This window comes from Tupaia chinensis, unplaced genomic scaffold, assembly GCF_000334495.1.
Source record: "Tupaia chinensis unplaced genomic scaffold, TupChi_1.0 Scaffold000434_1, whole genome shotgun sequence".
Taxonomy (NCBI): Eukaryota; Metazoa; Chordata; class Mammalia; order Scandentia; family Tupaiidae; genus Tupaia; species Tupaia belangeri.
Genome location: NW_006159939.1, coordinates 1,536 through 19,447, shown reverse-complemented (window position 1 = coordinate 19,447; position 17,912 = coordinate 1,536). Strand labels below are relative to the sequence as shown.

General features: G+C 33.8%; 1 protein-coding gene across 9 annotated transcripts in view; it reads right to left on the bottom strand.

The window, feature by feature from the left end:
* Positions 1 to 17,372, bottom strand: part of C2CD5 (C2 calcium dependent domain containing 5) — a gene marked incomplete at its 5' end in the record, with an annotated part of 63,802 nt that extends 46,430 nt beyond the window's left edge. For 5 of the 9 annotated variants that reach the window (XM_014590340.1, XM_027774429.1, XM_027774431.1 and 2 more), the window contains 3 exon segments: positions 1,481 to 1,576; positions 4,368 to 4,482; positions 17,264 to 17,372. In XM_014590340.1, the coding sequence (XP_014445826.1) occupies positions 1,481 to 1,576; positions 4,368 to 4,482; positions 17,264 to 17,372 (320 nt within the window). 9 annotated transcript variants of the gene reach the window in all.
* Between the last annotated feature and the right edge of the window lie 540 nt (positions 17,373 to 17,912).

Below are 17,912 nucleotides of genomic sequence, written 5' to 3'. Positions count from 1 at the left end.
ACTCTTTTCATAATATATATATTGTTTTTCACATTTTTTCATGAACTTTTGAAGACCTTCACTTCGTATATACTAGGAGATGAGCTTTCTATAGATCCTTTAGGTATTTTTTTCAGAGTATTTTTCACAATAACCCTCTAAATCACAACTCTTACATACTATTCTTTTACCATGGAGATGGCATTCAGGTTATTAAGAAATAACAGGGAAGTCAGAGAGATCTGAGTGGAACTGTGTGACCCAGACCATGTTAATCTCTCAGCACCTTCTCTGTAACACTAGATTATTTATCTAGAAAGATTTGTGGGTTTATTTGAAGATTAAATATGAAAGCTACAGCTAAACATACACCCTCAATAGCAAACAATACTACTAGACTGTTCCATTTAACCTGATACCAACCTGAGATAACTTGCCAAGTCACACTAAGTGCTAAGTCACACTAAATGCTAAGTCACACACCTCATATTTGAATTTCAGCTTGTTTGAACCCAAAGCCCATGTGTTATGAAGGGACACAAAACAATGAAAACTGGAGCAATTTATAACAAAATATCTCACACAAATTTAAACATTAGTGGTGCAACGTCATAAAGCATAAAAAAATATATATTAAAATTTATGAAGGCAGGGGCTAGCAATAGCATGGGGTTGACGTGCTGGATTCCCCCATGGCTGACCATGGTTCGAGTCCCAGAGCTGGTGGGCTTACTTTCTCACTTCCTCTCTCTCTCTCTTCTCTCTCTGGTGAGTGCACATGCCCTATGGAAAATTGAAAAAGCATATAATAAATAAATTAAATTAAATAATTCTTAGAAATAATTTTTTAATTTATGAAAGTATCTCAAATATTAAATGTACAGAAAAGCTTGCCCCTGGAACAGTGAAGTAACAGGAATTTTTTTCTTCCTTCTAGTCTTCTATATTCTCCAATGTTTTCCTAGTAAGCAGTAATGATTTCACAGCAGAAAAAAAAATGTTTTCTTCTTGTACAACTAGGGATGGCATCTGCTGTATTAGACTGCCATACCCAAGGTACAACACAGATCTAATCAAGAGCACAATGGAGAAGAAGGGGTTGTGGTGTGGTCCTTCCCTCTGAGGGGTGATTTCTCACTTTCCTTCTCTCTCATCTCGTTCTGGTAAGGAAAAAATAAAACTTCAAAAAAAAAAAAAAAAAAAGTCAAATAAAGTAATTTATGTATTGTGACAAAGCCAAGAAAATGTAACTATGAATTTTTCAACTAGTAGCCACTTACCAAGACACTAGAAACAATAATGTGTGTAATGTAGTGCAGAAACCAAGACTTCTTTCTTAATACAAATTAGTCAAAAATCAGTGAAATTCTTGGCCCTGATTTCTATACTGAGCCACAGTAGGGCACCTCACAGAGAACTATCTTGGCTCTGAGGGGTAAAAAAAAAGTCCATGTTTCCCCTCCCTGCCCTTAAAGAAAATAAGCCAGGCTGCCATGACAACCTCTGTTCCAAACAGCCCTCCACGGTGCCATCCTGCAGAAATCTAGGGTTCAGTACAGCCGCCGTGCCGGATGCAGATAAAATACAGACCTCTTCACTACAAAAGAAAAAATAAGAACAAGTTCATATTTTCAGGCAGAATAACCTTGGGAAATTCTAAATATTGAAACAATTATAAAAGTGACAAATTTAAGATCAAGGTAGACTTCTTCTAAGTATTAGTAAAATTTAGAAGGAAGGTTACCTCCCAAATCTAGGTTACAAAATAAAATATAACTTGATTAGAATGAAGAGGGCAAACATTCTTTATAAAGATTTTAAAGATGATGAAATATATTATTAAGGATAACAGCTGTCTTTAAAATATGTTAAGGCTAAAAGACTGAAATGTTTCAAAATATAAGCAATAACAAATTATACTGTTGAATATGAAAATAAATCATTCAGTTATATTAAAATACTCTAAATGGACACTAAGTATTACTAAAATTCCAAAAGCATAACTATGTAAATATCTATATTGTTATTGCTTAATCTAAATCTAAGTAAGTTACAAAGGTATTTAAAATAATATCCAAAATATACTAAATGGAGTTTAAACTACATCTTTATATAAATGATAGAAAACTATTTCAAAAAAGTTCTTTGAAACTCTATTACATACCACCAATAGAAATGCTAAAAAATTTAAATAATCAAAATAATTATTAGATGAGATCATCCAAAGCAAATGACAAAAGTAGCATCCTAGGAACGAAGTGCTGGAAACTAGGTGTAAATGGAAGAGACACCTGAACCGAGTCTGGCAGGAGGCCAGGCTTCAATGTAAGTGGACACTGAGGGAAAAAGTGGAGCAACCGAAGGTTTCTGAATCAAGGAGTTACAAGAGCAGAAGTGAATTTCAAAGAGTTTAATCCAGTAAAGAGGATGGATTAGAACAGGAAAAATGAATAAAGATGAGAATTTCAATACAAAGATATTTGTGAGATCTAAAAAGAAAAATAAAATGAACTTTGTCAAAGTAATTCAAACATTTTTTTGAGAGATTTTTGCTATGGGGTGCATGCGCTTGGCCAGAGAGACAGAGAGAGACAAAAAGACAGAGAGGGAGAAATCACCCCCAAGTGGAATGGTCACGCTGCAATCCCTTCTCCAATCTCTTCTCAGGATTTGGAGCACAGGTGTATACATGCACGGCGTGAGTTTCAAGCTTCTGGGGTGGGACTTGAACCATGGTCAACTATGTGGGAGTCCAGCAACTAAACCATTATGCCATCTGTTGGTCCCAGTAATTAAAACTTTAAGGTAAATTAATTGGACTCATTTGTAGACTCTTGTACTGGGACCTGTCTTCATCTATACTAAGTATACACTTTCTGGCCTTCACACTCTATTCCTTTAGCTTTGAACCTCACCCCATGCCTCTTCTCTTCATTTACATCATTTATATTTATACCCCAAGACTGAAAGCAACCATCACTTACTTTACTATTACTTTCTTCCAATCTTACTTCTGACTTCTGGGATTCCAGACCTCTGGGATCCCAAAGCATTGGAGATAGCTCAGTACTAAAATGTATTATATTCGTCATAATTCTCCAGTAGAAAGTATATCTGATGTCTTTTAAAATCATATCCATAGGACCTGAAAGTGTATGGCACTAATGAATGAAGCAAGACTATCTCCCATGGAAAAAGGCAGAATATGCCTGGCAAAGTTAGTAGTTAACAATAATACAAAGCTACTATGGGAATAAGACAATTTCAGAGTGTAATACATGGGCTGTAAATGACAAATAAAATAAAATAAAATGGCCCAAAGAAAATTAAATCGTATAGGTCTGTAATGCTTCATTTATTACAGTTTAATAATTTTTCTCTCACAATAATGATCACAGTAGCAGAGAATCTGGCAGGAAGAATTACCCAAGGAAAGAAAGTCAAAAAATAAGACAGCACAAGGTCAAACAGTTTCTAGATGACATAAATATAAACTTTTGAAGGGAATGAAAGTAGGAGGAGAGCAAAAAGGCAAGTCAGAATATAAAGTAAGGAACTGGTTAGGATAAGGGTCAAAGCACATTAGGTGTAAACGAGCAAATAAGATCAGTGGAATTGTATTACGTTGTGGTCTAAGAGTAAAATTTTTTATTTAAAATGTTTTAAAGTCAAACAATAATGAGGTCAAAATTATGGTTGAAAGTGAGGACAGAGAACCTGAGAATAAGAAACTACAATACCTGGCTGCCAAGAAGAATATAATTATATATAACTGGAGAAGAGAACAGAGAATTAAGAAGCAAAAAAAAATATTATGGAGTTAGATAACAGAATAATAGACTGGCATGAAATTTAAAGGAGAGCGAGGCCATTTAACACAAAGGTAGAAGAAGCAAAAGAAACTGAGACCCAAGAATACAGAAGAAAGCCCCTTCCTACTTTCCCAGGGCTAGGAAAGATGGTTTGTTAGCAGGAGAAAATTACATTACCACTCAGGAAAAGGAGGCAGAGTGAGTTTACCGATAAACTTTAAAGACTCCCAAAGGTCACAGTGGAAAGAGTTAGCAGTCACAAACTTGAATAAAAATGGCCTAGAGTTAACGCGTGCTATGTGACAATATTATACTCTCATTTAATCACCCAACAGCCTCAACTGAGAAGTGGTATTATCTCCAATTTAATGTATAAATTGAGGCTCAGAGGAGCTGAGTAACTGACTGACACAGATTAAGCTTCACAGCAATCATGAACCTTGATCTGATATACCCCAAAGCCCATGCTCCTGACCACTTCACTGTTTTCTTTAATATTTACACGAAGTTTTTCCCCTGTCAGGTGACAATCTAAATTATGGTACCTAGAAAATCAAGCATTGTCATTGTCATTACCAGATGCTAGTCGACTCACTGTAGCCCACAACAGCATGACAGCCTAATGCTTTAGCATGTGATTTTATTTCTTGTCTGATTTCCGCCCACCACGCATCTCGGGTTTCTGGTTCATCTGGAAAATAAATTTTAAATCAGTTCACTACTCAATAACACATTGTATATATGAATAAGAAATGTTTTTGCAAAGAAGACCATGGGAGGTAAACAGTATTGTTCTACAACAGATTTTTCAACTTCAAGTCTTTAAAATGCTACTTCTCAAAACATTTAACCTTTTAAACAGGTTGGAAAACAAACCACCCACCTCTGTTTGCTTTATTACTTTAAGGGACACCTATAAAAATTACCTTATTAGAGACAACTTAAAATATAGATCCAGGGTTTCCAGATTCTAGTCTGTACACAGAATATCCTCTGTTTTAACTTACTGAATGAACGCCTGTACCGTATCCATAAATTTAATTTAAATTCGGATTTCATTTCCTAGTATCTATTTTTTTTTTTTTTTACAACTTACTATATTCTGGGTTCCTTTAAGGTAAAGATTTCTCAATGTTCAAAGACAGAAAGCCAACTATAGGCATCCTTCCACAGAAGGGTGGATCCTAAAGGAACCTGACAAATAGATGGACTAGCCAATTAAAAAAAAAAAAAAGCAAATATAGCTAAAAGATTAATATACATAATTTTGTTAATCTATATGGACAAATTTCAGAGTGAATACTATAAACTCCACGTGTGACTCTGTAATTTAAAAAAATGGCTTATGATCACAGGTTTGTATTTATGACCACAGGGAAGGGCAACAGGGCCAGGGATGGAGAGCTGTAAATGGAGCATCTGGCCCATATACTTCCTTGCATGTCACTTGCACGTGGCTGCAAACTATTGGCAAACAGCGGCTGTAGATTTATAGTAACTTTCTATGTGCAAAGATGTTAAAAACAGAAACAGTTTATAGTTAGCATACCCTGATTTGTTTCTTTTTGTGGCTGATTCCCATTTGGGAACAACCTGACATCGAAAAAACTTACTCAACTTTAAGTAGGATGCTAAGCCCTGGCTGTAAATATTCTATATAAAAGCATGAATAAAACTGAAACAATCCAAACACCTTCTATTTCTGAACTGCAGTACGTTATCCAATTTTCATGGTTTTCAAAATAAGTAAAATAAGTAGAAGCATACTCACTAGTAAAATAGTGAAGACAGCAAAGTAAAGAAAGGTTAAGAGGCTTGTGATTAGCCCACATTCCTATGATGTGATTTTGCTTCCTCCACAGGGAGGATATCCGCGAAAGGAAGGAAGGAGATAAAAGCAGAACTACGAATGATGACAGCCAGCTCTCTTGAGTTAAAATTTTGGATCCAAGACAGAGCTACCCTAAAACTTTCTTTCAGAAGAGAAGAAGAAAGGCAAACTTCAGGAAACTGAGGGAAAGATCAAAGTACAAGAACAAATAAGGAAGATAGAGAAATAGGAAAGACTACAATATGGTGGTAGCAATCAATATTATGAATTCAGAAATGTGTGAAAACAACTAGATGACCTTATTTTGCACATACACTACTGTGTTAAAGGACTCCCTCATATTTTTTAAGTGAAATGGATACACTAACAGCAGAGATACAAGTTCAAATACAATCTCTCTTTGTGTTCTAAGATGTTCATGCTTGTGGACCAATTTGAATATCCACCAAAAGGAAATCTCTATATTGCTAAGACAAACTATTATTCAAGTAATTGCTCTACTCTATCAAATTATTTATGATTCTGAGACAATACATATAACAAATAATGACATACCTCAGTTAAGAAAATAATTATTTAGCTGAAAAATTGCATCAAATTAAAAGTCTAACTTTCTTAAACTCACTAGTGGGACCTGCTATTTACTTTTTAAACCATTCTGGAAGCTTATTATTTTCGAAAGCAAAAAACTGTATACTATGTTTTTATAAGAATAGATTTTTTTCACATTAAGTTTGCCTACGTCTGTACCATAGGTAATGTGTGGTAATTTTTTCTATTTTAAAAATGAATTTTAAAGGAAGTAATCCACAACATTGCTTTTTTAGATTAATGAAAAATGGAGAGAGCTACTTATTTTAAGTTTGAAATATACTTATTTACAAAGGATGAGCATATCTAAATGGAAAACTATGTAATATTTCCTGCCAGATGAGTGTAACCACATAGAATACAAAGTTCATTTACATCAAACTTACCTTGGTATCACACATAAAATAATCAGATAATTAAACCAAACACTATGAGAATAAGTGGCTAATATTTAAAAAAAGAAACGAAAAACAAAAAAAGCTGAATGCAGCGCAAGTGGAACATTCATAGTCTTCTGACAAACTTACAAGCAGCCTTTATTTTGACACGAGCCACACAACTGCACATGGGGATGCCATTACTGTATTTAGTAACGTATTTACAAGTATAATAAATAGCTAAAGAGTTACATAACATGGGAGCTAAGGAAGCAAATGGCATATGTCCACACTTAATAGAATTTCTTCAATTTGGTTTGTGGCTAAAGCAAAAGCTCAAAGGACGAAGGGATTGCGAAGCAGATTCAGCATACAGGAGCCAGAAACGGTGGATATTTTGGCGCATGCTTGGATCAGGTGACAGTACAGACTGAAAACTATGGCAGCTCACTGAAATGGTTACAGAAAGTAATGGCCCTAGATTCTCGGTGAAGCAAGGCAAGCGTACAGTAGGGAGCAGATCATCACACACTAGTCATTGTACTAACGATAATTATCTACAATTAGAAGCAAGAAGCCAAAGGATGAGTTTTTTGGCTATTAAATTTATGATTACTTAATTAAAATCAGTTTATTTAATATTAAAGCTAAATTTATCACAAGGCCTATTTATACTCATGCCAAAGATGAACCAGAGAATCTTCAATTATTAATTATAATTCAGCCAAACTTTCTACAATAAAAATTCAGAAAAATGACAGTATTTAATTTCTGTAGTATTTTTAAGGTTTAAAACTTGTTGACTATCATGTCACAGGAAAGCACTAGTGAATCTGTTTTATTGACCCTATTAAGAAAGCACAAAATTAAAGTACTATCATAGTTATAAAAAAGGCAAAACAGAGACTGGTTAAAAATGTATGGCAACCATACACGCCACACGTGAAGCTGGATAATCCTTAGTTAATTAAATGATATACAGCTGAGATGTGAGGTCATATTTAACAAACATTTCAACAATGTTAAGAAAAAAAAGCCTCTTTGCTTTAAATACCATCCTCTTCCCCAAAACCTATAGCATTCATCATTATAAAACAGGCATAATTTTAAGAAAAATGAAAGATTATTATCTAAATCCTATCTCATACTATTTTATGTTCTTCTTCTATAGGTCAAAACTCTTCATAGATAATATCACAAATCTTTTAATATATCCTTTTAATTACTGGCACAAACTGAGCTTTAAACCAAACACCTCACTGGGGGGCAATGGTGGCACCCTTGTGCTGGTATCAAAATAACTCACTGTTACTACTGTTACTTTTCTAGAGCATGGCCACGGCTTGATATCTTGCCATCTTTTTAGCATTGTATCTTACTTCTGAAGTACAGATCAAAGTGGTAAACATTACTAAAATGACAGTTCATAAAGCTCAGAAACTAAAGGAGCAACTCAACATAATATGCCTCTAATGAACTGAATCCCTTTGACATTTTAGGCAGTCGCACACTTGCAACTGAGGAACACTGACTACCTGAAATGTTAAGTTTAGCTCTCTTTTCACATAGCTCCGGAAGAGAATAACTCTGCTCTGGAGGATCTTTTAATCTGGTTGAAAGAAAAAAGGAAAACGTTATTTAATCCAATTTTAAAATGAATAAGAGGAGATAAGGTGTAGGTTGGATCAAATAGGTTTTAAATACAAGGATAATCTATCCTGTTAAGACATCATGAGAAGCTATATTCTCAAATAGCTGACAGTAATATTTCAACCTCTTAAAGAAGATACATTTCCCCCAATGAAACAGAAGTTAAAGAGTTCAGGTTCAAGGAAGTATACAGCCTCAAACGGGGTGGGTCATCAGGGACAGCTAGGAAGAAGATCTCTCACTACAGAGGAAGTGAAAGGAAGTGGAGTGTTAGGATGGTAGCTGGGCTATACTCCATGTTGAACCGAACTGGAGTCTACTAATTATAAAAACAAAGTAAGATATAGAATCAGCCCCTTAACTGTAAAATGCCACTCTTTATAAGCAAAATGTAACTGGATGTTCACTTTTCCAAAATCACTTAGAATATTTTGGGTCACTGAAAAAGTCATGATGTACTTTTCTGTTTTTCTATGCAAAAATGCATCATGACTTTTCCAATGACCCAACAGCAAAGCTTCCATACATAAGCTATATTTATGCCTTTTTGAATTCTACTTCCTGAAAATCTTATTAAAATGCTAAGACGTAAAAGCTGCTTAGCTATTTTAGGCTTAGTTTGCATATCTGCTTATGAGTACCCATCAGATACAGTACAAAGAATAATTGCTGAAATCATCAGAATTCAAGTTTCAAGACAGCCTACCACTTATCTCCCCTTAACTAATACACACACCAAAACAGCAGAATTCACCTAGAATGCGTGTATGAAAGAGCGTGTGGGTTTTCAATAGTGTGCCCAGTGCCCAACACAGAGCTCAACACAAGGGAGGTACTCCATAAACATCCACTGGATAAAGGATTTTTACTTAAAACTAAAAAAAAATAAAGTTTAAAATATTAATTTAGATAAACAAACTGATATGTATATTTGTTAAATATATTTCCTTACACAAAAGGCTACTCGCATTTTGTGAAAAATACTCTGTAAAGGGGCCAGCAGATGGTGGGCAGGTTAAGGCAGCTGGAGCCCACATGGCCAGCTGAGTGGTTCCAGTCCTAGACCCAGCAGCTTGAAAATTACACCAGGTGTGTGTGCACGTGTGCCTAAAATCCCAAGAGCAGGAAGAAAAGGAACTAAATCACGGCCATCACCCCTGGGAGGAGTGGTTTCTCACTTTCTTTCTCTCTCTTTTTCTCTGTCTCTCTCCCACGAGAGCCCATGCCCTACATAAAAATTTTTTTTAAAAATGTAAAAAATTCTGTAAAGCAGTAATTATGCTAACCAACCTTTTCTAGGTGTTTTAACTATTAATTCTTTTCCAATACCTCTGCAGTTTACTAAGGTAGGCCAACATAATACTCATTATTTAAGCATTTATTACACATTTTCAGTGATGTTCAGTTTCTGAATTATTTTTCCATAATTAAGCTGGCATAGGCACATTGGTTTGTATTTTATTGAAAACACATATCTTTAGGACACAGATAGGAACAAGTATAATTTATAAATGTCACAAAAATGATTCCAAATCTTAGCTAATGTCTTTCCTGCATTACAATCACTCATTTAGTCTTGATTGACAACAGAGACCAGAACAGACACTTCAACCTGACTGTGTGAGGTTTGGGTGACTCAGATGTATTCATTTCTGCTCCCAAATAACATAAATTTTCTAAACAACTGCAATTCTGATGACTAACAAAAAAGAATATCACTTTCTAATTCCAAACCACTAATCTAAAGATTGCCTTATCACTACTACAAGTTTACAACAAGATGCACGTTCATGATAAGGGCCAGCTGGAACTTGGGGGTGGATCGTGGCATGAAGAATTTGCTGGTGGTGGCTGCCTCCCTCTCTGTCTTTCTCACGGAGGAAATTAAAAGAAAAAAACTTTATTTCACTTTCAACAACTAATTTTACTAACTCAGAACTTAAAACATCAGTTCAAAAAGATTGTCTAAGTTTGGAAACTAGTTCAAATCAATATATGACTACATTTTAAAGCTAGGCTACACAACTGTATTTCCTCTTACCACTTCCTAAAAAAAAAAAAAAATATGTAAGCTGACATGCATGGCATACAGAAAAAGAATAGCAGTTTCCTAAAGTATACTAAGACCACTATTAAAAATCTATGCATGGGCCACTCAGAAATACTTTTAGCAGTAACTTATAAAAAAAACAAATTAGGTCCAAATAATGGGACAGTGGTATCACATGTGGACCTACACGGAAGGCTCCTAGTTTACACCCCAGGCCTCCTTCTGCATACCAGGTGCACAGGTGTGTGCCGATGATCTGCACTGGCTGAGGGTGGGACTGGCCCACAGTGTAAAAACTGGGGCACCAACTGCTCTCTCTCATGGAAAAAAACAAAAACAAAAACAAAAACAAAAAAACATTATTTAAAAAAAAACCAAACTATACCCATTTGAGAAACAATGAACTAGAACTATTAAAATATTTTTACAACTCAATTCCCAAACCTGAGTTTCTTCCAAATAACAGGACTTAATTGGTCTCTAAAATTTAGACTTTTAGGTATGTAAGATAATTTCTCTCTCTCTCAGCTAAAAGCTGACAAGAGCCTGCTTCACATGCCACATTCCACTGTTACTAAGTATTGCTGGTAAGTATTTCACTAACTTACAGTTAAGAGTGTAGGGCTGGAGGACAGAGTACTCAGGTTCAAATTGTGGCTCAATTTCTAACTATTCACCTTGAGAAAACTATTGCTTCATTTGTTCACATAGAAAATGGGATTATTGCCTGACCCAGAGATCTGTTTGAGGATTACATGACCTACTTTCTAAAGCACTCAGGAGAGAACCTGGTACATATTATGCGTGATAAAATTAACTTTCCTATCATCACTAAACCCTAGGTCATCTATTGGGCCAGGACTGCTACGGAGTCCACTAACTGGTTTCCCTGTCTCTCATTTCATGACCTTTAAATCCATTCTTCATCCTATAGTCAATGATCTGATGCAAACATTAACCATGGGCTACCTGTCCTACATCTATGCCCTTCTGTCCCTGACATGTCACATACAAGACTTGGAAATGCTACATGTTACAGGAAGATTATTAATTTTGCCTTTCTCAAAGTCTGTTACCAGGGCAAAACATAAGAAACAAAGTAAGAGGTAAAACTTTAAAAACAAATTCTCAGATACTGAGTTCCCTTTTTCTGCTGTATAAATAGCAAGGTAGGAAAAAGGAGACAGAAAAGAAAGCTAAACTAACCAAGATCTATGAAGTATCTATGTAAACATTATCAACCAAACACTGCCTAAGAGTCTGTCTTAAAAATGCCAGAAGTTTCAGAATCACGCTAGAAGTCTGCATTAACCTGGATCTAAATATGCTGCCTGAGATATAAACCTATCTGACTCTCCTCAATATCCTTCACAGCCAAGTACAAGAATTAACAGCTCTATAAGCTTCCCTCACACACAGAGTTCATGATGCTCTCTCTCCTTTTTAACTCTGTATCTTGTATTTATTATACCATACCACACAGGAAAAGCATGCAATGCTCTTTCTGTCCTCCAGAATAGCAGCTTCATGAAGGCAGAGGGACCAGCATCTTGGCATCCTAGTATCCAGCAAACTGTACAGCACAAAACAGATTCTAATATATGCTTGCATGATACATATTTTATGAATTCATTGTGACATTTTCACATTTTAATGTTGCTGAAATGAGAACACCTAATAATATTTAATATGGCAGTGTTTCTTTTCCTTTTCTCTTGAAAGGCTAGTATTAAGTTGATGATGCATCATATAACATAATTTCAGGGAACCCAGGGAGTATACAATGAATGAAGATTTTAGCATTAATAAAATAATATCAACCATGTTTTTTCTTACTAATGTGGTCAATTCTTAATTTTCTATGTCCATATAGGATAGTAATGGGAAAATATTTCCAAATTATAGAGAATACGTAAGTGATTTGAATTTATTTACCAAATATGTCACATTTTTCTCAGAATTATCAAGTTATAGCAAAATCAGTGTTATTTCTGAAGGTGTGTGTCACATTTTTCTCAGAATTATCAAGTTATATTGCCTAAACTAATAGCAAAATCAGTGTTATTTCTGAAGGTGTACCAATTGTTGCCAAGAAATACCTCAATCAAAAGTTTATATACTAATATGAAGGGTCTTCAAAAAATTCAAAGAAAGTGTCTATTATGAAAAAAACCTACACATCAATTTCAAAAACTTTTTGCACCAAAACAAACTTTTTTAATGCCATTTCTCTACAAACAGTTTGAAGTCACCTCATATCCTTAGTAAGCTTTAATGCTCAGATCATAAAACTGAGTCATCTTTTATGTTCTTTAATGTTCTGTGACATATCTATCTTTTCTCTTCATAAACTTCCTACCAAACACTACCTTAAATGATGGCAAGATATACTGCTCCTCAACCATGTTTCTCTTTGCCAAACTGTAAATACTGCTGACTTGAGATGATGTCTTTAGTATGTCTAAGAGATTTAATTGTTGACTTTTCGACTTGCCAATACTTGTTTCATCACCTGAACAATAAACATCTCACCTTAACTCTCTATCCTGACAAGATTTCAGTTCATTACATTATTTTTGATCAATCTATTTTCATTTTTTTTATTTTTTAGGTTTTTGTCATAGGGTGCATGAACTTGCTAAAGAGATAAGAGACAGAGAAGGGGAAAGTGAGAAACTACTCCCCAGGGGAAATGGCCACATCACAATTTCTTTTCCTCCATTCTCTTCTTGGGATTCTGGACACACATGCCCAAGAGTGCAGAATGATTTTCAAGTTGTTAGTCCAGGACTTGAACCATGGTTGGCCGTATGGGAATCCAACACCCTAATTATACAACAGGAGGTCAGCATGCCCCAATCAATATTTTCCTTCTGTCTACCCTTTTCTTTTCCTACTATGCTAATATATCCCTGCATTCTTACTTTTTAAAAAGAATATTCTTACTTTTGTAAAATGAATCCAGCAGCTTATTTTTAAATTTCTCACTAAAAATCAATTATAAAATACTATACTAAAAAATGGCAATTTAAACTCTGATCAATGATATAATGCTGGCAAAATCTAAGGTAAGAAATAGACTTTTCCTACAGAATTATGGCTTGATAACCATTCCACATATGCAAAGCTTGACTTGATCAGATTGTTTATCAGACTGAAAATCTGCAATGATAGTAGGAGTTATTTCATAGGTAAATAAGCATTACTTACATCAGAACTTACTCTCGGACTCTGAAGAGCAAAACAAACTTTACAATACTGAAAAGATTATGGGATATTATCTAAAATGTTAAGCCCCTTGTTGTTTCTATTTTTCTATAAGATATACTTTCTCACACAGGAACTGAAAAATTTCTCTAGGCAAAGTATCATGGACTGATACTGAGCCCGAATGATTCCATTATGAAAAGAATATGTGTTTATCACAAAGAAAACTTAATCGATTTGACTCTAAACACATCATCAGCTGTAAAGTTCTCCACCTTAATTTAGTTTCTTTAAAAGCTACCAACTATCTCCATATGTAAAATTATATTTTCATATGGAAAGGAAAAAGAGAGAGCTTAAAAAAGTAGTTAATCCTCTCAAAAATGTGCTCTTAGTTACCAGATTTTGGAACACTTCTAGAATTATAAATAAAAATGCTAACAGTTACACTTTTATGGTATTTTATAGAATACTAAATATGTTCTATTCAAATCTAAATATGCAATTTAAATATACTTTAAGTAATTTATCAACTAGTCATTCAATACTTATAATTAAAAAATATTTGCTTAATCATAAAGCTAATTCCTATGTCACTTACCAGGTATGAAAACAAAACTGTCCAAATATAATAAATATCACTTAAATGATCTCTGAGAAAGTTAATCATCTAAAAAAGTCACTCATAAATTATGGTATTTCTATGGTTTGGTTAATTCATTTTAATTAATACATTTTTAGATTTGCATTTTCATGGAAATTACAAGAATTATTATATATGTATTGCAGAATGTATCAGTATAATTGAATTGGCAAATCTATTTATTCTAGAACATTTCTAAAAACTTCACTGAGCTGCCATAATTTTTGTCAGCATATGTAGTACTGAATGACCATTAAAATACCTGAATTGAAACTATTCCAGTCTAGTAGTTTGTAAGATCTTGTGTTACCCATAATTCCGACAAAGGCTGAGTTCAAAACAGCAAATTAGTAGATCAGTTTTAGGTGCAGAATAGTAGGAATAAAACAAAAAACACTACAAACAAGAACACAATTGACCACACCACTCGACAGGAACTGGAAAGACACAGACAGCAGAGTTAATAAGAAATAGATATAGAAAGGAAAGAAGAAGCATGCTACAGTAATCTAACATTAACTAGTCTAATCATTTAAGGAAATTACCTGGATTTTTAAAACCACCCCTTTTATTCCCTTGTATGTTCCTGTTTGCTTAATATTTAACAATGAAGGAAGTTCTTTAAAAAACTCCAAAATAATAATCCATAGACTTAGCAGGTGGTAGTGGTTTTAAAATAAGATTTTTTTTTTTGCCTTCTACACTGAGAGAGAAATAAAACTTTCTTGTATTTACTAGTCAAAAATAGCTGCAAGATTCATTTGAGAGTGCAAACACAACATTTTTAACATTAGCACATGCATCTCAATCCATCATAAATTTCTCACAATAGAGTAACTCAGTGTCACAAGATTAACATATCATTATTGTAGATGCTAATGTAGAGCTTTGTTTTGCTTAACGTTCAGCTTTTTTCAACAAATTAATATTTTTTCATAATTATTTAAGAAGTCTAGAGACTAATAAATGTCCTTAAGAAAATGTTTTTTTTCAGTGCATAATAACACACATAAAGAACATGCTATCATAAATCAAAATAATACAATATTGGAATGATTAGTATATACTACTATGTATTTAACTGAAAATAAAACAAAATGAAACTATAACTCATACATTAAAAGCATTTATATGTATATGTCCATAACTTTTGGGGAAATAGTCTACAAATAACTGAGAATCTCTAATGTGAATTGAAAAAATATTCTGAAAGGGGCTGAGGGAGCGAGAATGATGCACTGTAATTACAATAAACAAACACCCTTTGTAATAAGGATTCCAGTTTTCCTCCCTCAGCCTGAATTCTTACACTTCATACACAGCTAGACTGAACTAGCAGGTAAAATAAACCCCAAAGAGCAGTTTGGTGGGTTTTTTGTTCTTGTTTTCATTTTTTTTTTTTGTAAGAAGAAGCAATATTTTAAACATAGCTCTCTACTTATATTTATTTAAATAAATTTCATTTGTTCTTCCAGACTCTACAGCTTACTCAGAGTACATGGAAGAAATAAAGTAAAATCAAAATGTTTATAGTAAATAGAAGACATCGTCAACAACTGAATATATTCCTGAAAGCACTGATGGAGCTATCATATTAGTAAGTGTCAGCTATTAAAACATTTCAGTCATATTTCGGTCCACAGAAACATAGGTAAGTAGCCATGGTACACACAGTCAATGTCAGCTATCTTAGCTCAGGATTTCCTTGGACTAACCAAATAATTCATGTTTCTAACACAAACATGTAGACCTTCCTTCACAGAGTCTTTAACATCTCAATACATTAAACTAGTATCAATCAGAATTTTCCTTTAAATACTGCAGAATATACAAATGTTATAATGAAGAAAAGATCTTAAACTGACCAGAAAAATAACAAACAGTTGGGGGAAAATGAGAGAAGAAAAAGAGACTAGTGCTTATAAGATATTAGCTCGGCTGTAGAGTCAGAAAATCCAGGCTAGTACTACTTTTCTAAAAATCTCAGTCGGGATCTAGAAGAATCCATTCTGCTTCTCTGTAATTAACTCGAATGACATCAAACCATAGGGCACAGATTTAAGTTACTAAAAAACTTTAAAGAATGGTAATAATCTGTGTCCTCCAAATTACTACCTGTTTTTCCATCCAATAATTTTAAAGTATTTTGCTCTTCTTTTCAAAATGTTAGTGTAAGCCTCCTGAAGTGGTTATTGGAAGTGACAATTCAAATTTTTAAAAAATGTATGTGTACATATAGCCAATAAGAATACTAGGTAAAACTTCAGTTTAATATGTCATCAAAATAACTGATGTGTAAATAACTGAGATGACTCAATAAGAGATGCAAGAACACATTCCATATAGAAAGCTTCTACCATTTATGACACCTACGTTAGATTCAGAAAAAACATCAGAGAATTTCTAACCCAAGAGACTGAAATTACTGGGCTTTGCTGCCTATCTTTTTTTTTTTTTTATAATTATGGTCCCATTCTTTAAAGAAATGAGCTACTATTCTTACTCATTTGCTTATATAGAACAAATAGCTACATAAAAGAAACCAAAGTAGATATTAGTTTTTTTGTTAATTTGTAAATATGCAGGGGTCTTCAAAAATTACCAGAAAATGTATATTATGAAAAATACTTTTCTACCAAATAAACTTGTACTTTAATTCTATTTTTCCACAAACTTTTTGAAGTCCTCTTGTATACCACACAATGTTTACAACTAGATTTCAAAAGAATTCTACTTTTAGAAACAAAGAAATTAAAATAACCTATGAAGAGCTACTGCTAGAGGAAAAAAATTAACATCTTAATACTCATTATGATCAACTTGTGATTTATTGTTTTTAATCTCCCAGGTTCAAAATCATAGCTGACTCAAAAGTTATTTAAGGAGTCCCTCCAAGTGATACCTTGGCCAAAAATAAATCAAGATTGTTTGTGTATTCTGTACAGAAAAATAACTAAAATATATTTTTAATTACAATTACTGCAAATATTTTAAAGTAATATGTCAGTTTACACTTTCTTTTCATTTCCCTTTTCAGATAGGTTTGGCTAAAAAAAATTATAAAAATCAATTTTATAATCACACTTTATAGGAATATTGAAAATAAAGTTCTAAAGAACTTACCAGGATTGTGGATACGATCCAAAAGCTTCACAGAACGTGCACTAACAACACCCCCAACATGTACAAGAAATCCGGGAGGAAATGCCGTCAAGGTAAAAAATGGAAATTCCTAGTAGAAAGAATGGGGAAAAATACAACTGACCATATGCTTGTTAAAAGCTTGTCATAAGAAAATACGTTCTATCCTTTGAAATACGAGGATATTCATCAACATAACACATACTTTTTAAGTTAGTTTTAAGTATTTAGAGTTCCAAATCCATTTTCCCATATAAACAATTCTATACAGAACTCAAATACCCTTTTAATCAATCCTCAATGAGAAAAGATGTTCTTAAAGTTCCAATTTGAGATAACTGATGCACTCACTCTTACTTCCGAACCTCCTACTCTGATGCCACATCGCAAGGACATACGAGGGCTGCACTGTCCATATCCTACATATTTCTCAGTGGTGACGATGACCCTCCACCCCTCTCTCTCTCTCTGTCTCTCTCTCTCTCTCTCTCACACACACACACACACACACACACAATAAGTTACTGATAAAGACTTTAAAAGCCAGAGATAGATTTGAAAGAAAATGGGACTTAGGGAATGAGAGCAAGAGAATGAGCAGTGTGGGGTAAGAAAATGGGGTAAGGAATGT